General features: G+C 39.9%; 1 protein-coding gene across 7 annotated transcripts in view; it reads right to left on the bottom strand.

Annotated features, from left to right (window-relative positions):
• Nucleotides 1-25,201, bottom strand: part of LOC116055648 (RNA binding protein fox-1 homolog 3-like) — a 651,886-nt gene that overhangs the window by 83,591 nt on the left and 543,094 nt on the right. For 5 of the 7 annotated variants that reach the window (XM_035997778.1, XM_035997775.1, XM_035997776.1 and 2 more), the window contains 4 exons: nucleotides 17,240-17,293; nucleotides 5,741-5,833; nucleotides 3,227-3,287; nucleotides 1,675-1,728 (listed from right to left, as the gene is read on the bottom strand). In XM_035997778.1, coding sequence (XP_035853671.1) covers nucleotides 1,675-1,728; nucleotides 3,227-3,287; nucleotides 5,741-5,833; nucleotides 17,240-17,293 — 262 coding nt within the window. The remainder of the gene's footprint in view (nucleotides 1-1,674; nucleotides 1,729-3,226; nucleotides 3,288-5,740; nucleotides 5,834-17,239; nucleotides 17,294-25,201) is intronic. The other 2 variants (XM_035997779.1, XM_035997780.1) reach the window with 1 other exon arrangement.

The raw sequence follows: 25,201 nt of genomic DNA, 5'->3' as shown, positions 1-25,201 counted from the left end.
TATATCCTTCGCTGCAGCAGCCGAATTTAAACCTTTTGAAAAGAGTTCGGTTAATTTCACACATTTGGCAGCGTTGGACTTAAAAGCCCTTTTTTTAGCTTTTTCGAAGTTTTTCTGCACCGTTTTATTTCTTTTTACGGTTCATGTGTACATACTGGTATTCATGAGTATGTGAGTATGGGTGTGTACGCATGTGGAGGTCGTCTGTCATTCTTCTGAATGGAATTTGCACACAATAAACCTGTAGCCGAGCCCGGCAATGGAGATTGAGTGCACTGTCAGCTGGCCAGGATTTATGGAGGCCGATTCAGCTGATTGGTGCTGGGAAAGCCGTCTGATAAAGGGTGATTAATCGCCCTTACATCCCCCTTTACATCGTGGTTTACTTCATCCCAAAACTAGATTAAATGCACTCATAACTATTCCAGAAGAACTCCCAATCCCATGCACTTTAATTTACAGGTGGGAATTTTTCTTTTGGTGATAGTGAGAGAGAGAGTGATGAGAGCAGAGAGAGAGAATTAGAAACGCCTGAAGAAATGCAGGAAGGCATGCAGGGTGGAGGCGTGGATATAAACTGCACTCTGTATGTATGGGTGAATGAATGCCAGTAGAACTGAGCCACAAGAAAGATTAATTTAATGAGAAGAAGGTATCAACACATAGAAAAATGTAAAGGGCAGACATGACACAGGCATGACTGATTTTCCCAATTTTGTGTCATGTAGTTTTTCTGTTTTTCCATCCATCCATCCTTCTGGGTGAAATTGAGGCATATGGTGTCGTTTAGGCTTGGCGAATTTTAGTGGTGCTTTAAAGATTACTCCATGATTTAATATCCTATAAATTAGCAAGCCAGACTGAGTATGAGTGTGGGTTTTCTAATACTTCTATGCATATGATGACTAGATCTGGTTTATTGGTTACAATATTGTTCCAGCCATGGGAAAATAAACCATCTCAGTTACTGAGAGTCACTGTAAATGCCTAAAATGATAATTGATGAGATATTTTCACAAAACAACAAACAAAAGATGGAAGTCACATCTACATGTATGACCGAAGACGATGGTTAAGGTTAGGGTTTAATGTCAATAATCAAAATGATCTGAAAGAAAGAAAGCACACTAAGTGTCAAGCCCTGTGCTGCTGCTCTGTGAGTTGAAGAGGTTAACTGGCCAGAAAGACACTTAAGTGGGTAAAATTAAAATATTATTAAAATATTTCTATTTAAGTAATATTTACAGTGTATTTAAAGTGAGTTCAGGTTTAAGAGGACAGATCATTTATTTAATGAAAAAGTAGACTAGTGTTGGACTAGCATGTGTGTATGTGCTGTTGGAAAGATGGAGCAGTTTTTGTTTTATATGCACATTTAAAACACACGCACACACACACACACACACACACACACACACACACACAAATACACACACACACACACACACACACACACACACACACACACACAAACACATAACATGTCAATGTAATCTGTGTCAGGATTACAAGGTGGACCATCTTCCATACAACACATGAAAGGAAGTCAAAGGAAAGACAAAGGAAAAGGAAATAAAGATAAAAAACAAACAGTGGAAATACGACTGAGCAGTATAAATAAGGATTCTACAGTACAGTATGCATTTTTCTTTTTAGAACTGTGTGATTCTTTACCTGCATAAAATTCAGGGCCATACACTGCTCCAACCACTGGATTCAGCTTCCAGCCTGCACAGGGGACGAATGCACGCACGCCAACACACACACACACACACACACACACACACACACACACACATACACAGAGGGATTGTTAAACAAACTTTCTACAGTATATCAAACATATCAAACGATTGTCATTGTGTCACCAACAATGAAAATTGAGCGAATGCACCACGTTTAATGAAAATCTTGACTGTAACTGGTTACACAGGATAATATTGCACAAGCAGGCCACGCACAATTAATTTGTTTACATTATTTCAAAGGTGCATATCTATTTGTTTGACCATATTTCTATTTTACGTCTCACTATATTTATATACCGCAACATATCATACATATTATACATTCATATCTTAATTTATATTCTTCCTTTATTTGATAAATGAATAAGAAATGTCATTCAGTTGTATTTTTGGTGTTTGGCAACAGTGTGCACAACCATCGCTGAGGCCAATAAAGCAGATTGACCAGAACTGAGAGAGAGAGCGAGAGAGGGGAGTTGGGAGGACATAATTGTGTGTGTGTGTGTGTGTGTGTGTGTGTGTGTGTGTGTGTGTGTGTGTGTGTGTGTGTGCCTGGGGCCTGATGACAGTGACAAATGGAAAACCCTTCAGGGATCATTCTCTTTCTCTGCACCCTCAAACAGGATGGAGGTGTGCATCTGTGTGTGTGTGTGTGTGTGTGTGTGTGTGTGTGTGTGTGTGTGTGTGTGCATGCATGTGGAAGAGAGGTGCAGACATGTCTGGCCCAGGCTCCTAGGAAGCGGCCGGGCTTTGAAGCAACCCCCATGAAATGCCTCGTTTCACAATCAGAATTTGATCCATTCAGTCCATTAACATTTGGAAAGTCTGGAAAAGCTGCATGTTTAAATTATTTGATCCCCATTCAAGTTAGTGGAGTGCTAAACCGGAAGTAGAAAACTCGGCTGGTGGCCATCTCTGGTGCGCCTGCTCTATGGGCCGCACGGTACGAAAGCAGTGCTGAACATCCGGGTATTTTTTGGCTCCATGATGGCTTTGTGCACCACTGAGCAACTCTCATAGAAATGAACGGGGCTCTGCCTTGAACGCTGTATCCAGTTCTTATTATACATCCATGGTCTAGCCATTTAATTCTTTTCCTTGTTCATCCATCCCCTCCTCCTCTTTGCTTCTTTTGCTTTTCACCATCTCCCTCGTACACTCCCTCTCTCCCTCTGCTATTCTTTCATTCCATCCATACGAATGACAGTCTGTGAGAGAGATGGAGGAGAGAAACACACCCTAAACGCCCTTTTCTCCCTCTTTACAAATTACTCCTCGCTCTTTTTTTTGCTTTATTTATGTAAAACACCCCAACTGGCACTGGAATTGAATGATGGGCAAGAAAACTAGAGAGTGGAGAAAACCGAACAAAACTAAGAGTAGGAGAATACATTAGAATGGGAGAAATTAAAGCAAATCAGCTTTTAGAAGATGTGCAAAGGAGCTTGGAAGAGATGGCAATACGGCTGAAGTCTTACCATTTGTATAAGGGTTTGCCACCTTTTTGTTTGTCATTACTCTGGCTGTGGCATTGTTGACCTGTCAGCAGACAGACAGAGGTTAGTCTCTTTCTCACTCATACTCTCACACACACACACACACACACACACACACACACACACACACACACACACACACACACACACACACACACACACACAAAGAAAAAACTGTGCATACTGTGGATAATCCACATCACAACCACTCTCTATGCCATGCTGGTATTTTATCATTTCAGCAAGTGAGGCTACATGCAGTGAGTCAAAGGTGTGATGTTGAAACACATTCAACAATATCAGAGAAAATAAGTGAGAGAAAATATAAACATTTAAAACTGAGAATGAATGCCCACAGACATTGCGTTTGTAAAACCCTGAAACATTTATCAGTGATTTCAATTTAAGATCTTAAAAAAAACCCTGAATTACAGTTTTGGAGTTGTTCTTGATTCACAATGTAATTTCTTTGTTTTAGACGTTGATGTGCTAAGCCAAAAATACAGTGAGGACTGCAAAATTTTGCATTGCAATATGTTTTTACATTACATTACACATCATTTAGCTGACGCTTTTATCCAAAGCGAATGGCTTTTCATGTACAGCCATTGTTAAGCCATTGTTTATTTTGAATGCTATGTCTCCTTCTCCTTGCCACAGGTTTATTATTTGCTAATAATTTCACAATAGGGGCTCACAGCTTTTTTATACCTGACCCCCTGGCAGGTTGAACTGCAGATGGGCCTCCTAGAAATTACGCTAATATACAACACATTTTGCAAGATCAAATATGTTTGGAGGAAATGTAATGCTGTCCAGATTACATTTTCTATTAACATACCAAGGAAACAATGTAAATTAATGTATTTGCCAAGAAACTAAAATGTCATTATGTCAGTATTTTATTTACTCAAAAGGGTGCTCTGGGTTAAACATGGGAAAATTCAAAAGTGACTCAAGGGATGAGACACTGCGTGTTAACTTTATTAACATGTAACCAAAACCACAATCTCTCTTCAACCTAAATCAAAGTGCTTTTGTTGCCTAATTCTAACCACACCACCCTGGTCTCTAGTGTCAAAGTTTTGTGTTTTGTACACCCACCTCTCACCCTGTCCTCACCAAAAAAAACTTTACCAGGGAGGATAATGCAGGCAGTGGTTATGGTTCTTCAAAAATGTTACCAGGAAAAGTAGTAGTAGTAGTAGTAGTAGTAGTGGTATTAGTAGTATATAAACCATTTCTAAGAGACAGGGTTGCTGCATGTGGGTTTACTCAATGTTAATAGCTGTCAAGGCAACAACAATCTTGTGATACAGTAAAGAATATTAGTATCTGAAACAGCCTTAAGATTCCTCTATTGGATTAACCCTGATGAGTTAAAATGGACAAATGAAAACAGAAAAAAAAGTGAGCAGACAGATGGAAAGATGGAGGAGATTATACTCCCCATGCAAGAGGATGGTGACATCAAAATGGAACACTGACTGTTAAGCTTTGAGGCCTTTAACAAAGTATAAAGGCCCGGACACACCAAGCCGATAATCGTCCGTCTGACAGTCTGGCGAGGTCAGTGACTCGAGTCTGTTCGGTGTGTTCCGTGCCGTCGTCCGTCCAAGGGGCCATCGGTCTTCATTTTGGCCGATTTGACATGTATAATCGGCGGGGTGGGCACTGCCGGCAGTCGGACTCAATGACCCATCTGATTGGGAGAGTGCTAACCCGGAAACGGGGAGCGGAATGAGCGTGACTAGAGTCTCTCAAAATCTGACGAAAATCTTTTAAACTGACCTTTGTTAATCTGAAATGAAGACAGATTCAGCAACTGCACGGCCTATTTCTCTCTAAAAATGTTTTCAGAAACATGTTTCGGTGAACTATTTTAGTACAATATGAGATCGTAATCAATCAGCTGCCGGTTTTCATTTTTGGGCGAAAATCCAGATTAGCGCCACCTGCTGTTATGGAGACGTATTACGTCTCGTCTCTTTGGTGTGTTCCGAGGCACTTTTTGACCAATTTGGGGAGACTGATCAGTCCAATTGCCTTTTCTGCTGACGTTTGGCCGTCGGCTCTGTGTGTCTGGGCCTTAAGGCACACTGGCATATAACTGATCGCCGTTTGGAAGGAGTAGTTTCTAACTCAAATTAAAACCACTTTGATCTCATGCACATGCCACAGACACAAACACATATGACACAATACATCATTAGCAAAGACTAATTCATTTGTGTAAAAAAAAAACACTGCAACACAATCACACACCTAAATAGGTCTGTCTTTCTTTTTGTCACACACACTTACGGATCAGGGTTCAGCATGCAGCGTTCAAGGTGCAGCAGGCAGGAGAGAGGATATGGTTGAGGAGAGGGAAGGGAGGGAGTATTGCAGGAAACATCAGGCAGGCAGAGAAAGGAAAGAGAGAATTGGGGGAGGAGGAGTGGAAAAAAGGAAGAGGGGGGCAAGAGGTAAGGAGAGACAGGAAAAGGAAGGCACCTCTATTTTGCGTCCCTCTACGATTGTACCATTTAGTTTCTCCCGTGCACGGTCAGCATCTGCACTCGTTTCAAATGTTACAAACCCAAAGCCCTGCAGTGGCCAAGAGGTGGGGTTGAAAATCAAGCAACAAAGGAAGGAAGTCCAGAAATGAAATGATGAAACAAATGGGGAAAAGAAAAGAGAAGAAAAAGACACAAAGCACTGATGAGAGAGCTGCAGGTAGATCTAGAAGCAGAGGCCAGAGAGAGGTTAGGCTGGTTAGACAAACATGAGAAACAGGGCTGGAGTTACAAGTAAAGTTGGGAACACAGGATATCAAACCACAGACAAGAGCCCTGATAATACTGGAATTACCTCCATCATTGTGTGTGTGTGTGTGTGTGTGTGTGTGTGTGTGTGTGTTACGTTCTCTGTTCCTTCTAGCATCCCAGACTCTGCTGCGCATGCATTTACACATACACAGTGTGTGTGTGTGTGTGTGTGTGTGTGTGTGTGTGTGCGTGCGTGTGTGCGTGTGCATGTGCGTGTGCGTGTGCGTGTGCGTGTGCGTGTGTGTGTGTGTGTGTTTGTGTGTGCTGTAGGATGCAGTTGTTCTGCTCGTGCGCGGAGGCCCTGTGGGAGAGCAGATAAGTGTCATACAATTACAATCTCCACGGCATCAGTCAGCTGTGACTCTCTGAGCCCCAGGACGCAGCTCGCTCATGAGACCCTGTCTGCATCTCAGACTGGTCCTGGAGATGCAGCTCACTCAAGCAGCCCATATGTGGGTAAAACATGCCTCCAAACCCTAAACTGCTAAGCCTCATCTGTCTATGTCAATGAGCATAAAGCAGGCAGAGAGTGAGAGTTAAAGAATCATCTCTGCTATAATTGATCTGGAATTTGTGAAAGGAGTTAATGTTTCATTCTACCTGATGAGTGTTGTTAAAATGTAAGTGCGGTCTAGGAACTCTCACTTCATGAACTTGCAAAGAGACATATTAGGGCCATGGGCACCTGTTTAATCACACTCATATGAACCAGATGAACCAGTCATATAGTCCTATGAACACAAAGCAAGATTTCTGTTGTCCTACTTGTATAGCCTATTGGCATGTATCTTATTTGTACAGCATATGGGTTATAATAGTTAGGAGGAAATGCTGATTGTTTGGGTAAAGCACAATAACAGTATAGTGTTTGTGATTATAATAGTTACTTTAGAGGCTATGTTGACATTTGGTTTCACACAGGACACGATCACCAGTCTCGATTGTGAAAGTCCTGTGTTTGTTTGACCATTCTACCATCCCAACCTTCCTCCTTATGTGAAGTTTTGGTCTTTTAATACTACTCCCTAACGTTGATGCTCTTCATACTAGGTCATCTTACATTGCCGCGATCGAGCAGTTGGGTAATTCAGTTTACAATTGGATGAAAAGGGTTAGGGTTAGGGTCACAAAAAAGTATTGGATATGTTCTATGTCCCTATAGAGATATGACAGAAATATTTTACAGCGCCTGAAATAATAAAGTAAGTAAACTAGTGCCCCAGATTTTTCACGACATTTCAGATATGACCTGGGATATAACCCGTGTTTTTGTAGACTGCTTGAATATCTCATTGTACAGTAGGCCATATATCACTAATGTTACATCACAATAATAACTTCAGAATAACTTCAAAATTAAAAAAAGAACTAGTTTGGCCTGTAATATTATGATTATGCCTACTTTATTTCAAACATTTCAAGATCAAAAACAACCATTAGCAGACTGGGTTCCGAGGGTTTAATACTGTATAAAAACACAAACGTGCCAGTGTTGTCACATGCATGACATATTCAGTGACCATTTTAACCTTTTAAGCACAGAGTAGAATGCAATATTTGTTGTGGTTGTGTATTTTTCAGTTGCTTGTATTATGTTTTCTGTAAGTTTTTGTATATCTATTCGGTACATTTGTTACCTGTTTGTATATTTCTGTTGCCTTGTTTGAAGATTTCTGTATGTATCTGGTTTTGTTTATTTGTGTTGTGTATATTTCGGTTTACTTATTTCCCTGTTCATTGTGTAGATTTCTGTTTACCCTGTTTTGACTGTGTTCTGTTCTCTGTGTATATTTGTTTCCTGTTTTATTTTGATAGTCTGTTTTCTGTCTTGTCTAGTTTTACTTTCTGTTTTCCCGCCTTGTCTGATTGTCCTGCCCCGCCCTGATGTGTTTCACCTGTTGTATCACCTGTCCCTCGTTTGTTCATTACCTCATGTATTTAACCTCTGTGTTCCCTTTGTCTCGTGTTAGATCATTTTGTATCTGTTTGTGTCCGTTGCCCTGTCTGTCAGCCTTGTGTTTTTTGTGGCTTTTCCCAGTGAGTTTTTCCTGTGGTTTTCCAGTCTTTTGTACTGCCGTCTTTTGTTATAATAAATCCTCAGTTCGTACCTTCTCCTGCCTGCCTGCTCTCTGCGTTTAGGTCCTTTTTCCCCTGCTCATCATAACAATATTTCTACTACTGGACTGTGGTTGTAACATTTAGACAGCAGCATCAAATTTAGATATAAAAAACTTTATGTAACAATTCTGTTCGACAGGCGATAGTGTTTCTTCACTCTTCTCTCCGGCCGGAGCTGTACCGGATTAGTGAAAGCAGTATGTCCGAATATATTGTTGCACAGACTGTAGTACAGTGTCTTGAATTTGTTTGTGACCAGTTGTCAACACGGTGGTTTTCAACTCAAATCAACCAGGTTTTCCTAATGTAACCAAAGGGGTGGGGTTTGCAGCATATGACCAATCAAGGAAAAGTCTACTGTCTAGCTATTAAACAAATATGGAGAGGTTAAACACATAATGCAGGCGAAAAACAACGCAGTTACCACTGCCAAATGCAGGAAAGACAGCTGACACTGTGTTAAAGCGTAAATAGGTTTAAAACATCACTGTATATTGGAAAGTAGCAGCACACACCACTCCAAATTGAACAGTGCACTTACAAAAGGAAAAAAAACAACTCAGGCCCTCACTGTCTTAAACAGTCTTATTTATTGCGACAAAACAAATGCTTTTTCAGCTGAGACACATTCGTTTTTGCGCAGTAAAAATAAAACTTATGTTTTCGTCTTCTTATTAATAGTGTCCTTATTTATTGTGGGCAAAAACAAACACGTTTAAGATGATAACATGTTTGTCAGAGTAAATAAGACTGAGTGCTGGAGTTTTGTTTCATTTATAATATCACCCATCTAGGACACAAGTAGATCAGACTATTGTTACAAACGCTAAACTAACCTGTGCTAGCCTAGCTGATAACATTAATCCCCTTGTATCCTTTTCACTGCGCGTTGCATTTAACATGAGAGTGAGATTAAGCTGGCCTTGATGAGTGCATGTCCTTTCTACTTCTAGAGGGGTTTGCACTGTGTGTGTGTCACCCAGCCGCTGATTCAATTTGCATTCCACATTCTGGGGCCGGGCATGCTGGTGTCGGCCGCTGATCGCATTCACTGCTCCGCGACCTCCGTTGGCGTCCTTGCCGGGCTAGCCCCACTCTTCCTTGTTGTTGTTTTTAAAAGGTGTAGCTACAAAGTTACTTGTGGGAAAACAAGAATAGTCTTTCAGCGTCTAAGTCTTCAATAGTGTTCTCTGTGTAGAAGCATATGGTTTGCAGCAGTCAGTGTGACGCTTCCATGATTGTCTTCTATCTAATCTATCTGTCTAAAATCTCAACCTAAATCTCATCCTACACAAATGCAATGCCTGGGTTAAATTAGATCAACCAACACCTGTCTGAGGTTGTTTTGTCTTATTGGTCTGAGACTGTTTGGTCTTAGACTGTTGGTCTGAGGCTGCTTGGTCTTAGACTGTTTGGTATGAGACTGTTTGGTCTGAGGCTGTTTGGTCTGAGGCTGTTTGGTCAAAATAAATGGCAAAATAAATAAAAAAGAAAAATGTTCATCTTCTACTTCTCGGGGGTGCTGATCACATAGTTTGTGTCCCCTGCCTTCTTCAAAACTGTGTAGGGACCACAAAATGACACATTCAGACCAGACGCATGCTGTGGCATTAAGCAAGGACCTAGGCTCCAACTGAAAAATGGTGGTCAAGAGCCATCTGATCATACTGAGCTTTCATTCGGTTCTGGGCTTGGTGGAGATTTTCCCTGGCAACCTGACATGCAGACCAAACGCGATCTTTGAACTCAGAAACATACTGCAAAATGGTTGGACTGGGTGGTACTGGCTCATACTGTAGCAGCTGGTCCTTAAACAACTTAACCTAACCTCATGCCCAAACACAAGTTCAAATCGAGTGAAAACGGTGGATTTACAGTCTCTCATGGAAATGGCGGAGCAAGATCATAGTCCCCAAGAAACTGGGCACAATATGTTTTTATCATAGTTTTTTACATCTGATGAGCCTGTTTAAGTACTCCCTGGGACTCCCTGGATGATACGATGAAGAAACCACTTGAGGAATGCCAAACTCACACCTGTAAAACCCCAGACAAAAAATGAGTGCCCTCGTCATGCTGCACCTGCTTTGGCAATCCAAACCGAGAAAAGATTGGACCATCTTAGATGCATTGGTTGGTACCAATGCATCTAAGCTGGTCCTGACCTTAATGTTTCCCAGAGGTACAGCCTCCGGTAAACTTGTCACACAGAGTTGTCACATCCATGATGGTCAACACATACTCATTATCTTTCCGCATTTTAGGTAAAGGGCCAACACAGTCTATGACCACTTTCGAAAAAGGCTCTTCTGTAGTAGGTACAGGGATCAGAGGAGCTACAGGGACCTTCTGATTAGGTTTTCCTACCAACTGACAGGAGTGACAAGAGCGACAAAAAGTTACATTTCAATGGAGTTTAGGCCAATAGAAATGTCTAATGATCTTAGCCTGAGTCTTCCTTATGCCTAAGTGGCCAGCTAATGGGGTCTCATGGGGTAAACTTAACACCTCTTCTCGATAACCCTGAGGCACAACGATCTGTTCATACACCCTTCACTCATCAGTAGTGGGTCGTGTAGGAGGTCTCCACTTCCTCATAAGCACATCATCTTTGAGGTAGAATCCCTCAGCTAGGTTTTTGAACAACATGAGAAAGAGGGGAGCATGAAAAGATAAAGTTTGACTTGGAGAAAGCTAAGCTCGCTTTAGATAATAGGCGTCAGGAACAACAAAACATTTTTGATATCCATAAGTGTTTCCCTCTGGTGCCAAGGTTTGACCCAGAGAAAGTTTAACTATTTTTTTTTAGATGTTTGCGAAAGTTGCAATGCAGTTGCTTATGTCGCTCTAGACTCCGGTGAGGTTGCCGATTATGATAGGCAGTATTAAAAGCTTACAAGCTAGTCCCAGTGGCATATAGACTGCTACTAAAGACCGAAAAATTACAACCCGGTCAAACCCACATAGACTTTGCACGTCAACAAGAGGTAGCTTTTGATCAATGTCTAAGAGCGAATGAAGTTATGCCTTCAAGGATCCGCGTGAGCTGATGGTTCTCGAACAGTTTAAGCAGAGCTTGTCTAAGGTCATGCAGACCTATTTGAATGACTTGGATGTTCAAACTGTGTATACAGCTCTGAGTCAAAGAGAAGCCTCAAACTAATGGCCGACAAACTAAGTCTTCTTCCTCAGTAGACATAATTTGCCATTATTGTCGAAAACGTGGTCACATCAAGTCCCGCTGTCCTGCTCTCCAGGGAAAAAAACGTCTCAGGAGAGGGTGGTTGTTCTGTACGTTGTACTCTTATTGGTTTGAACCCTGTTCACAAGCTAGTAAAAGCTATTGATGAAGCTTACTTGGAAATGTAATGGTTTCCTGTCTGATGGCATGGTTGTAGTTGAAGAAGGGGTAACTGAGGCACCAGTTACAGTCCTTAGAGATACAGTGTCAGCTCAGTTGGTCATGGTAGCAGGTACTATCAATCTTCTTGAAACTGAACTTTTGTATGAAGGTGAATATGGTGCAAAATGTAAGAGCTTGTAGAATACTATGTGAGAACTTGCAGAACAAAAAATCTGAACTTGTATGTTAACATTTGCACTTGTTAAAATTATTCACACACATGTGATCTGAATTTGAAGTCACAAAAAGAAACAAAACACATGCGAGCTTGTAAAAAAAATCAGAACTTGTAAGTTAAAAATTGCACTTGTAGAAAATGTTGACACACCTGTACAGGTGTGTCAACATTTTCTTACCTGGTCTCAAGCTAAAGCTGTTCCAGACCCCACTGCGAACCATGATGTATTAGCCACTAGGCCTGCACAATAAATCGTTATAAAATCGCGACATCAATTCACGATTTAATTTTTAAATGACTTTGATTTAAAAATAAATAAATTAAAAAAAAGAATTAAATTTGTTTTGGGCATTTTTGTCCTTTATTTTAGTAGGACAGTTCTCACAAAGTTCCGGGCTTCACACTCAGCCAATGACAAAGCGCCTTTTAGTTACGTGTTTCACTCGTCGAGCAAGCGCGGTAGTTTGGAAATAAACCAAATGGATATTGATGAAAACCCAGGTACTAGTGACGAGAATCAGCCAACCGCTCAGTCTCAAACCCAACTCGTTCTGAAAAAAGGCTGGCATTCGGTGGTGTGGAAGTATTTTGGATTCAAGCAAGACGACGGGGCTCAGTCTGATGTGATTTGCAAGGCAGGCTTTGCCCTCGTTGCAGCACCGCAAGGTAACACCACGCATCTTTACCAGCACCTCAAACGTCACCACAAAGAGCAATATGATGAAGCTGTACTAGGCAAGAGGTCCGAAAGACGTTTCAATTAGCCTTACAGCCATGTTCAGGGCCATATTCAGCACAGTGCATTAAACTTCTATTCTTGGTAACCTACTTGAATGGCCAGTTGAATGTCCATTCTATAAAAGGCAAGCAGTTAGAGTGTGCTAAGAAATCATTCTGTTTTTTATACTGTACTTAAATTGGCAATTGACAAACTCCATTTCTCTGAGACTGAAGCTGTAGCTACAGCATGTTGATTGACATGTTTTAATTATGTAAAGACATGTTCAAGGAGTTCAGATATAGCCTGTATCAGGGCCATATATAGCTCATTGTGTTATATGTCACTATTTTTGGTAGCCTACAGTACTTAAATACTGGCGTATGTACTTTATTTTCTTTATTCATTGAAGCCTCTATGTTTACAGGCTTGTGGTGATACGCAATGTGCTATAGGTGCCAAAAAAACCTATGTTTGGTACTGCCAATTTGTTTTGTTTTGTCATGGTTCATGTGTGCAATAAACATTACAATTCATGAGAAAAAAATTGTGGCAGAGAATCGTGATATTAATTCTAAGCTAAAAAGTGATGATTCATATTTTTCCCCAAATCGTGCAGGCCTAGTAGACAGAGCCCGCTGTATAACACTATCTATCTATATATATATATATATATATATATATATATATATATATATATATATATATATATATATACTATCATATTTGTGTACAACTTTTTGGCTTACTTTCTAATGTTTTAAGTATAAGAAATACAATGCTTTAGTTCTTTAATCAGTCTCTGTTTAGGGATATCTGTACACAAAAGTAAAATGAAATTAGTCTGTGGCACTGTAAGCCACAATTTCACTGCACAGTGTGCACTGGCAGCATACTGCTCAAGAAGCTGACACTGATAACACAACATAACTTGCTCTGGAGCAAAACAGAGTCAACCCTGGTTCAACCCTGGTTGAGCCCTCATTGTAACTGATCCTGGTGATTGAAATTACTATGAGATTTTCTGCACAGCGGCTCCTTGTTCCAAACCTCCTGAGGCCCATTGGAACACTTTGAAGAACTAGTTACCAGTGTTCTGGTGCAATGCTTTGTCAATTTCATTATCTACATAACCTGGTCTAATTGTTCTCACCTATGGTGTATATCAATTCAGGTACTTCTGTGAGAACACTTGCATATACTACACTGTGAACACTTAGTACCCACTTGTGTGGTGCGTACATTTCAGCAGGGTAGTGTTGTCTCAAATCATGCACGGCCGTTATGCACTGACCAAAAATTACTCTTCTTCTTCTTTTTAATGGTAAATTGGCACCGGGAGCATTACTGCCACCTATTGTCGTCTGCCAAAATATATACTGGTTTGTTTTCATACTATCCGACCACAGTATAGTGGGACTTATTGAAAAAAACAGTAGTATAACTCACATTGTTATAGTTTGATTACACCGTTTCAATTGCAATGGCTGCAGCTTCCTCGCCCGCACTGCATTTTGCTATACTTTGTCAGTGTGAACACAGTATGCACTCAAAATATCAAGTGTAAGTATGTTGTAAGCAAATTGAGACACAGCACCAGTCTCACCCAAACTTCCCATTGACTTATATAGACAGTGAGTCCCTGCTCTCAATACTCCTGGCCTACTTTGTCATTGTTGAGTTATGGTGAGAAGGCAGAGAATGAACTCCATGTAATATGCCTGGCTTGTTGGACAAGCAGCCAGCCCTTTTAGCTTATGTATCCTGGGCCAGTCATTGTCCTGTAATTGCTTTGCCAGATAATATGTGCAAAAGCACCCAGCGACGTGATTGCTTATGCATATACAGGATTCCCTGGCATAAATAACACAGGTATGCCCTTGAGAGAAAAGTGCGAAGTAGGAGCAAAATTCATCCTTCTGACATTTAGTTACCACATTTAGATATGTTCACTGCTCTTCACTCTAATGCAAATTGTCTGCTTTCTTTTCTTTATTCTGTTCTAGGGAATGGGATGCAACTGATGCAATGAATATAAACAAGAGCTGTTAAAGGTGAAACAGTAGTTGGTTTCTTAAAAGACAATGGAGCAGACTGCTATCTTGTTAACTATATGTCCTTCTCTGTGTTACCTTTCAATGATCATGCTAGGTATCCTAAGAACCTTAAAACCCCAAATACACATTTGTTAATATATTTTGCAGTTAAATAACCAGTAATCACTACATAAAAATTACATTCATTTATTGTTACTTTCTGTTGTCCAGCATGAGTATGTCATCAAGTCAAAATAACGCAGTTTAGGGTGATGAGAAAATATATGATTATGCAACCTAACTCACCATATTTAGTCTATCATTGCTGGAATAACTTGTACTTTGTGGGGTATTTTTCCATTTTGACACTCCAACAAAAACCTGTGTCATTTACATATTGGCTTTTCACAAATGTGCTGATGCAGGGTTTGCATCTTTCTTTTTATTATTATGATGTTGTAGAATCATTCAACATCCACACTGTGATGAAGGTTTTTCTCTGTGTAAAAATGTCAAAGAAAAGGTACGGTTGTTCAGTGTGGGTGTCTTTCTATATTCTCTCTCAAGGATGATCACTGCCAGAATAGGGTGCCACAGCTGATGATACTGCCATATGCAAAGCCAAACCTGTCTGCCAACACTGGAAACTGGAGAAAGTTTTGATTACTATATGATATTTTTTATTGTTAACATGAAAAAAACATGTTTCACATTGGTTTTAATTATTTTGTGCAGCATGTACAGAGATGAGAAATGTAATATTTTGATAGTTGTAATAACATAAATGGGAAGTCATTTATCATTTAAAAAATTTTTATTCATAGAAAATATAAAAACAAAGGGTACTTTGTACCATTAATTCCTTCAGGGAATAATAAAAAAGGAAAACTATGTAAATTGTAATAAATAACTTAAAAGTACAGAAAAATTAAATTATTTATTTATTGCACCCTGCTAGTTTTGATGAGTGAAATTGCGTTAATACAACTGTTCTATTTACTGCCGCATGGTGGCATACAGTAAGGGCTCCCAAACACTTTTACGTTTGTTCTTGCGTTAATTACTACAGCAACAAGAGTTCGCTGCCCAGCAGGAAACGTAATTGTCAGTCGCTATGAGTTGCTTGCACATTTATGTTTTTTTTCTGGGTGAGGACGGGCTGTGCAATCAGATGGCAAGTTTTGTGTTGACTGTTGAACTGAAAGACGTAGTGCACACGGGAAAAATGTGAAATAGACAAATATTAATGCTGAGGGGACTTATTGTTGTTCTTTCATTACGCAAAATGTTTGCCATTTAGTTTACTTGCCAAAATAAAAATGCTAAAATTGATTACAATGTGTCATGCCTTTTAGGTTTTATTCATTTTGTGTGTTGTGTGAAAAACATTCAGTAAGGTTAATGTTTCTGTGATTTATCTTGTCTTGAGTTTTTGGGAGAGGTCTTCAAGCTTTTAGCTTCCTGCTCTAACCAGACATTAGCAGCAGGAAGGTCATTAACAAAACAAAAGATGTTGCCCCAACATCATGGCCACACATGGGGGAGGTGGTTTTCATTCAACTATTCAACCTAATCTTTAACCCACTCACTAAAAGGGGAGAGATGGCATGGCAAGTTTGGATTGATTACAGCTGTCAAATTTACAGAAGCATATATAGAAGCAGCGGTAACATTGTGAGGATAATCAGGCTCATGTTACACTTGTTACCAAAGGCTTTATGTTATTAGATGTGCATTGCTTGTTTGGGAATGTTTACTGTAGGACTGGAATTACGTCCCTTGACTTCTTCCTTGTCGCTCTTACCAGACCTTCCTAGCTTGCGCTAGCTAGCTAGGAAGGTGCAACCGAACGCTACACAAGACATTTTTAGTCAACCAAAATGTTACAACTAACTTTGATGAAGTAAAACACTGTGGAATTGTCAAAGTTTAAGACGAAAACACAGACGTCCAAAATGCCATGGTTAGCATCGCTAGCCCTAATTCTGCTTGCTACCACGGCAACCTGTCAATCACAAGGTAGCCCTGCCCTAAAGCATACCCTGCTTTATAGTTTTTACTTTACTTTATTTTGCTACGCATTAGAAAAATGCAGATTTAAGGTACTTTTTAGACCAGGAAGCCACGTTCGTCCACTTCTTTTATACAGTCTGTGATCATAACACACATTTCCATGATGCAATTCTCTCTGGGCAATATGTTTTGACTCAGTGGACATCAATTTTAAAAAAAAATTTAAAACAGTATTTCCCATCCTTTCCCAGCCTGTCACTCCCTCTCGACTACTCAATGTCTCCCGTAGCTCCATGCCGTAAGATGATAAGATTGCTAACATTAGCCAACACATTTATTGAAAATACACATTTGAATAGTCATTTCAGCATTCTATTAGTATTGGTTTCTTTACTTTTGGAATTATATTTGACTTCCGAAATTTGTTTCAACAGCAAAAGTGTGTACTGAGAGTATATCCGCATACAATGTATTACTTCTTCTTGGCAGCGATTCATTGTATGTCACAATGCTTTGCAGACTGCTAAGGTGTAAAAGTTGCCTGCAGGCAAGTGTCATTGATTCAGGTTCATAATTACTTTTGGACAATAGGAAAGAGAGCTGTGAAGACAGTGAGAGGAGTGGAGGACTGCAAGATGAGGGCAGGGGACAAACACAGTCAGCTGGAAAATAATGTGTGTGAGAGAGTGTGCATGAATGTGTGGTTACAGTGCACTTACCTTGGAGCCTCGCTCATTAAAAATAATCTCCACGTCTAAAATCTTGCCAAATTGCTGTGAAAGACAGAGAGGGAGAAGGAGGGCAGGGGATGAAGAGAAAAAAAGGGGAAGGAAATAATTAGAACATGATGACCTGCACTGTTCTCTCATACTTTAAAATAAAAAAAAAAAAAACACTAAAAATATCAAGCAGTTAAGGCTCTAAATTAACAAACCCCTCTTCACCCGACAAGAAGATTATTAAAATATCCATTTGCACTTAATGCTATTCAGTGCTGTGTTTGCTGTCGTGGTAATAAAATAATGTGTGTGTGTGTGTGTGTGTGTGTGTGTGTGTGTGTGTGTGTGTGTGTGTTTGTGTGTGTGGTGTGTGTTTGAGTGTGCATGTATGTGTAGGGGACTAGGTCTATGCAGTGTTTAGCATTTGTGCCTCCTTCCTGAGCGAACAATTGTATATTTTGAGCACAGAGACATATATTTTGCAAGCACATGCATTACATTTTGAAAATAAATTATACACAAGCAAAAAATTATTTTGTTTGAGCAAACAAAAATCTTTTCTATGCTTAATAAATGTATTTGCATGTTTGCTATTATCCAGATTAACGTGCAATAATACTCATCTGCCCTCTCAAAAACGCTGTTGTGCTCCAGTCATGTCTCCCTCCTCTTAACCTCTGCACTCAACTCTGACACAAACTTGCTCAACTTGCCAGCGGTACAACTGTGCCACAAAATTAAACAATCGGAGAATTAAAGAAGGTGAATTCTGATTGGCTCTTCATCTCCAATTAGATCGCTAGTAGCAGGAAACACAAATCTTCTGATGTTGCCAGGGGTTACTTGAAAAAAATGTGGAGCTAATCAAAATAATAATTGAAATTATGATTGAATTAAAACAATACCATATATCAGCTGAAACAGCTCAACACAGATGTTTAAACAGATCGCCAAGTAATAGGCCTAGTAGTAGAATTTCTGACCAAACCAACCTAAATGTTTACAGTTCAATTGTATGAAAAAGTAAGAATATCCACTTTAATATAATGAATAGTGTTATATATTTGGAACGCATTGAGAATTGATATAAGGGTATGCAAGTTCATCTGACAAGGCTGTGGGGAAGCCTCAGACCAGAAAGGTTGGAAAGCACTGATCTACAGTATTTTATGTTATTGACCTACCGATATATTACAGAAATGCCTTAATAGTTGTGTGTATCATAATACCGTTGTGTTTTGTGAATTACAATAACATATCTCCTTGTGTGACTAACGTTAGTTTGACTCATTGTTCACAGGCAATCTAACGTTAGCCCAGCATGGATAAAGTCTATGCAGCCAACATGTCATCCTAACACACCTAAAATGTCACAATACAGCTACATGTAAGTAGTTTGTAATACTCGTTACATAGTTATCGTGTTTTATTAACCTTTATTATGTTTGTCTATATATTATTAGCTTGCGAAGTAGCTATCCATTGCTAATGCTAATGTTAGCTGAGTTATAGAAAGTCAAATATAATTTGAATAGTAAAAAAAATCAATACTATTTGAATGCTGAAATTACTATTCAAATGTGATTTATTTTATAAATAGGTTGATTAACGTTAGCTAATCTCCCTCTTCTTATGTCACGTCTGATGAACAATAGGTTACGGGAGTGAGAAACACACGGCATTGTGAGCTAACGTTACGTACCAAGTAACATTAGTACAGGGGGGAGTTAAAGGCTGCGGCTGGAAATCAGAAGAAGGATGAGAAATAGTTGTAAAATGACTTTAAAATCATCATCCACCGAGCCAAAAATGCTTATGCCCTACAGCTGTCAGAATTAGCTTAGCTGGGAGCTTCATGGAGATAGCTAAAGTTAATGTTAGCTGCCCTACAGCTGTCAGAGTTAGCTTCAACTTCATATATTACCTTCTACTTTAGCTAAATTACCAATGATATATACATCATTTATGGTTCATATTTGCCATTTTCCCCTGTGACATCACATTTATGATCATATGATCATTTTTGTGTTTTGTGAGAAAACAAGGAAATTCAATTATAAAAAAGGTAAAAAATAGAAAAAAGATTTTTGATCAATATTGGTGCTTATTTCTTAGAACTTAATCAGAACAGGTGAAAGTGCTTGAAATGTAACAATTTTGTAACTTTGTGTGGGAATAGCAGGTGCAGAAAGACAACATTCATGGACACAGACACCTACCCTCAGACAGACGCACAGACACACACAGAGACGCACAGACACATAGACACACACACACAGCAGGCCCAGTTAGGTGGAGGACACAGTTAAGTTTCATACCACCTACAATTATTACACTGTAATAATTACACTCGGGTCCAGTAGACCCGAACACCTCATATGTAATAGTTATGTGTAGGGGGGTGTACCGTCTGCAGTCATTGAAAATAAGTTATATTTTATGTTCTTCAGAGAAAATGAGCCAAGACCAATGAGTTTGAGTTAGAAGAAATAATAAATAGCATAATTTTTCTTTTAGCAAACATTGAAAATGGGTCCCACAGACCCGAACACCATATAAGGGTTAAGTAAGTTATTTAAATACGATCAGACCTGGCCTTAAAACATGGGAAACAATCCAGCAGCTGCTGTGAGGACAAGTCCCCTACAGTAGAGATATGAATACAAGCAAACGGGATAAGACCTGTACAGCTAATTTATGGGCCTCTTATCACACATGACCAGTCAGCTCGGTATACCTCTGACACCATAAAGGTTAGGTTTTCTTTAGATCTTGTCACTTTTTCTCTATATGAGATGTTTGACCAAAAAAACTATTTTGCTATTAACTGACTCTAAATCCTACATTTCAAGTAGCTCACCATGAGACAGGACCCATTGGTTTACACATTTTGGTGCCATCATGGTCGTCTGTCAATTGAGAAAACTGAAGATGATATAGCTGACAAGGCACAGTACATTAATACATCTTAAATATTGTCAAACTGGAGTTTGAAGAATAATTTTAAGTTGAAAGGACCTGTTCACAAGCGGACAAGAAGTAAAGTGGGCGGAACCGATCTGTGCCCTGACGAGTTGCTGCCCAGGGCTTGAAAAAGGAGACACAGCATTGGAGAGGGAGAGTAACGAAATTGAACAATGGCTCAAGCTCACACAGCGTGGCAAAAGAGACTGATTGCTGCTGCAATCCCCAGCAAAGGCATGCAGTACTGATTATCTACAGCACCCGACTATCAGCCAGTAGGAAACTGAGCTCTAAATATGAACTGAGACTGCTGAAGTCTCAGTTCTCATTAGCTTAGCTTTAGCCACACGGCCGGCAGCATTACAGAGACTCTGCTTAACCAACACAGTCTCACGGCAGTTCGTGTAAATGTCACGTTATTCTTAATCTCTTGATACGTGTTCACGGAGACGTGTTTCTCGTTTTTTACGTGTAAATGTCACGTTATTCTTAATCTCTTGATACGTGTTCACGGAGACGTGTTTCTCGTTTTTTACGTGTAAATGTCACGTTATTTTCTCGGGGAAAGGACGCCGGGAGACGGCCGAAAAGGACGCTCCATTAGCTGGGAGGCGGCCCGCTGGGGACGCGCCACAATAACGGGATGGCGGAGGTTGGGTTTAGGAAAAACCTTACAGGGAAAGGGCGCCTTACACGCCGGGAGACGGCCACGGGGGATGGGGGACGCGCCACAGTAACACACGGGACAAAACGCCACACGCGGGGACGCCATCCCCGGGAAACAAAGCGCCACACGCGGGACGCGATCCCCGCTCGCCCGGGTGAAAGTCCTGTGTTGTTTGACCCATCTACCACCCCGACCAACCTCCCTACGCGGATTTTCAGCTTTTTATATTACTCTCTACCATTTTCGTGCTGTGGCCACGAAATATGCCTCCCATTGAAATACATTTCTTCACATTTTCGTGCTGGCCACCAAAACCGGCAAAAACGTCTCCGTGAACACGTATCAATAGATTAAAATAATATCACATTTACACGAACTGCCATGAGACCGGTTCTGGCTTAACACTTTAATGTCGATAAGACTTAACTACGTCACGTGTTGGCTGTAAATATTTTTGAAATATTGATGGTATTCGTTAACCAGGACCACAGGGTGATGGTAGTGTTTGTTAACTGTTTAAAAGTGCATCCTGCCTCTCTTTGGTAGCAAACATAGTGAGATAAAGAGCTAATGTAAGCTCATTTATAATGCTTTTAATACTCTATATGGTGTTAGTTTAAATAATTGCACTTTAAAAATGTGTTAAGTTTTTTTTTTATTTGCTTTTAAATATGGGTAGAAATTTATGATAAAAATGTTAAAACTGGATTTTAAAATGTAGGTAAATATGACAAAAAAATATATTTGATATGAAAATATGATTGTAAAAAAATGTTAAAGTTCATAAGGTATCAAGTTAAGAACTGTTACAGCAGTGAGCATTATTATTTGGAGTTGGAATGTTACAGATACATGTAATTTTCCGTTATTTATATTTGGTAAGTAAGGTGTATATTATTTTTTTTTCTCTTTGTGTGTCAAAGGTTTTTCACCTTAACATCTTTTTAGTGGGATTTTTCATGAAATAAAAATCTAAAATTGCTTTATACATTTTAAATTAAAAACTTACATTTTAATGAATGAATAAATGTACCCAAAATACACTTCAGTTCCTGCCAGCCTACTAGCTAGCCTACTAGCTGAAATAGTTTATTTACGCAAATATGCACAACTGGCTAAAATCAGGGAAACTGTCAGGTGGGACATCTAAAGTCATGAAAGAGGAGCAAGAAAGAAAGAGACTGAGGAATTGGAGGCGAGAGAAATGGAGAGATGCGTTGGGCCGGAAGGCAATACCATTGGCCATAAGTGCTATATTATAAAATAATGCAAAAGTGATATTAAAGTGCAACTTAGCAGCAGACTTAAAGCAGTGCTTCCCAGTCATCTCTAATTCTGTTAATTCTGTTAAAGTCTGTTACACCTTTGACCACAGCCAGCATCACTGATGAGTATGGTCAGAAATGTGCTGTGCTGCCCCCATAACCACACTCAACACTGTTGTCACGGTCTACTGACACACCCTGGAGTAAACGTATGCATTACTGCAGAAAGCTGAGAAGTTAAAACACTAGAGGTCAGCAAAGCTTTAAAGCTTTAGATTAGCTTTAGATTAATCAGGGTTTTTCCTGCATAGAAAAAGTTTTGACGACCCCCAACAAGGTTTTAGCCAGCGCCAAAGAAATATCACGAGCGCCAAAATGTCTGATTTTCAGCAGCCAGACTCCATCTCATTCACAGCCACTACTGTATATACACACGCAGCTGGCGCTGATTTGACTGGATCTGAATTGACTATACCAGACTCCTCCAGTGCCATGCTGCTCTGGGGACCAGCGGCACAGCTAAAGGCGCTGCTGACGGACGCAGAGCTCTCCTTCCGCCGCAGCTCCGACTGCTCTCTGTCTGCGTTGCAGACTGCGCTGCTGTCTATCAGAATTAAATTGAGACAGTTTCATAACCTTCATAATGCTTTTTCCCATGTTTTGGTACAGTTTGTCTAACACCTGATGTGAGCCGCATGTTAGTACGCATGACAACCAAAGTTTCGAGTGCTTTAGCGGCATTGCCCTGACTTCCTGAATACACTACTGTAGGCCTATAGGCTATTCAACATCACTGACAATTTTTTTATCAATATTTGAAAAATATAAAACATAATGTTTTGTATTCATAACACTGTTGTATTATTGTACAAATTAGCTACATCAGTAATAGCAGTTACCTTATGTAAGTCACTCCTACATTTTTCAACTGAGGAGCAAAATGTGCTCCTTGGGAAAAAAAGATACGGTTATGCCCTGTTCATATTAATCAAATGAACTGGATGATGCAGTCAATGTAGTTGGATGCAGAAAATTATATTTCAAATTTTGAATTGTTACCTTTCACCAGATTTTTGCATTTTCCTTGACATAAATACGTTTTAACCATAAATTTGTGCCTGAAAATGTATTAGAATACAGGAAATGAAGTCTTTGACGCTCAAAATTTCTTTAACTTTTTTGGACTTTGGTGTAGTGATTTCACCATGTTATCATATTGATGACCAAAACAATGGAAATTAAAGCTGCAAGCAGCGTTGGACGGGCCCTCGCCCCTCCCAGCACATTGGGGGTGCTGGCAGGCTGCCTGGGCGATTTACTTCAAATGTTGCCCACGGCCTCAGCGGAGCATGGGGAACAGCTGTGCCGAGTTTCCTCTGATTCAGAATAACTGTTGAATCGCAACTCCTCTTGTTTGACTGCCACCTTTACGAAGTTGCTCCTTTATAACTTGGACATTTTTTTAACTATCAAAATTCTTTTGATAACTTTTTGTCTTGAGGGTCGACCAAGGATACATTCAACATTTCGTGCAGATCGGATTAATGCTCCAGGAGGAGTTAAAAAAAGTAGGTTTTGCATGCATTGTGATTTGGCTAATTAATTTGGTAACAGTGTACCGTGGACGGCACACTTTGTCGCGGAGGCGGTGCTGTTACCTCCACTTATAAACGTTATAACTTTTAAGCATTAAATCTTTAAAATATACGGTCATGCGACACAACAGTTGAAAGCTTAGCCTCTAATGATTGACAGGGACTGTTATAATGCATAGCACACCCTGAACAATAAAGAAAAACGCACAGACCTACCTGTAGAAAAAAAATTCATATAAAATCCATTTTTTAGTCTTTTGGCTTCAATCTTTTTCTGTAGTAAGCTGAGACATGTGGCTCTGGTCTTGTGTTGTCTGTATCTCACCTAGATCTGTTTACAGCAGTGTGTTTTAGTCGGTTTATAGATGTATGACTTGGACGGAAAAAAAAACTCCATTCTAGCCTCTGTAACTCGGTATCAGTAAGGCCTAGAATCACCCTGAGTGTTTCCTTTCCAATGGTGTCAGGCACACCCCAGAGTGTCAAAGTATATGGGAGCTGTACCACTTTTAATTTGGGTATGCCGTTTAGACCAAAAAGCATGTAATTTCAGTTGTTTTATAATAGGTTAAAAACAATCAAAACAGCGCTATCTAATTGCCGATTGACTCCAACATTTGCACATATGCTCAATGGCCCATGGGGAACAGCTGTGTCATGTTTCGTGGCAATTGGAATAAATGTTGGCAAGATACGCAACTTCCGGTATCGACAGCCCCCTACAGGAAGTTGGTCCTCTATAACTTGCAAATTGTTTGCACTATCAAAATTCTTTTGATAACTTTTTGTCATGAGGGTCCACCGAGTCTACGTGCAAATTTTGGTGCAGATGGGACTCATGCTCTAGGAAGAGTTACAAAAAGTAAGTTTTGCATACAGCGAATTTGCTAATTAATTAAAAAATCAAAACAGCGCCATCTTAAGGCCAATTGATGCCGAATTGAGGCACACAGCCTCATTGCCCCATGAGGAACAACTGTGTTAAGTTTTGTGTCCATTGGAATAGCCGTTGCCAAGATACAACCATTCCTGTTTCGACACCCACCTACATGAAGTTGGTCCTCTGTAACTTGCGCATTGTTAGAGCTATCAACATTCTTTTGATGAATTCTTGTCACAAGGATCCACTGAGTCTATACACAAGTTTTCATGCCGATCGGACTCACGCCCCAGGAGGAGTTAGACAAAGTAGGTTTCCCATATATCAATATTTTGCTTATTATTTAAAAAAATTAAAACAGCGCCACCTAATGGCCGATTGCCGCCAAATTTGGCAAATATGCTAAATCGGCCATGAGGAACAACGTTCACAAGTTCCGGGGCAATAGACTCAAGTGTTGCCAAGATACGCAACTTCCTGTTTAGACAGGAAGTTGATATAACTTGCGCATTTTTTTCAACTATCAAAATTCTTTCCATAACTTTTCGTCATGAGGGTCCACAGATACTACCTGCAAAGTTTGGTGAAGAT

This window comes from Sander lucioperca, chromosome 22 (assembly GCF_008315115.2).
Source record: "Sander lucioperca isolate FBNREF2018 chromosome 22, SLUC_FBN_1.2, whole genome shotgun sequence".
Lineage (NCBI taxonomy): Eukaryota > Metazoa > Chordata > Actinopteri > Perciformes > Percidae > Sander > Sander lucioperca.
This window is presented reverse-complemented; position numbering and strand designations above follow the sequence as displayed.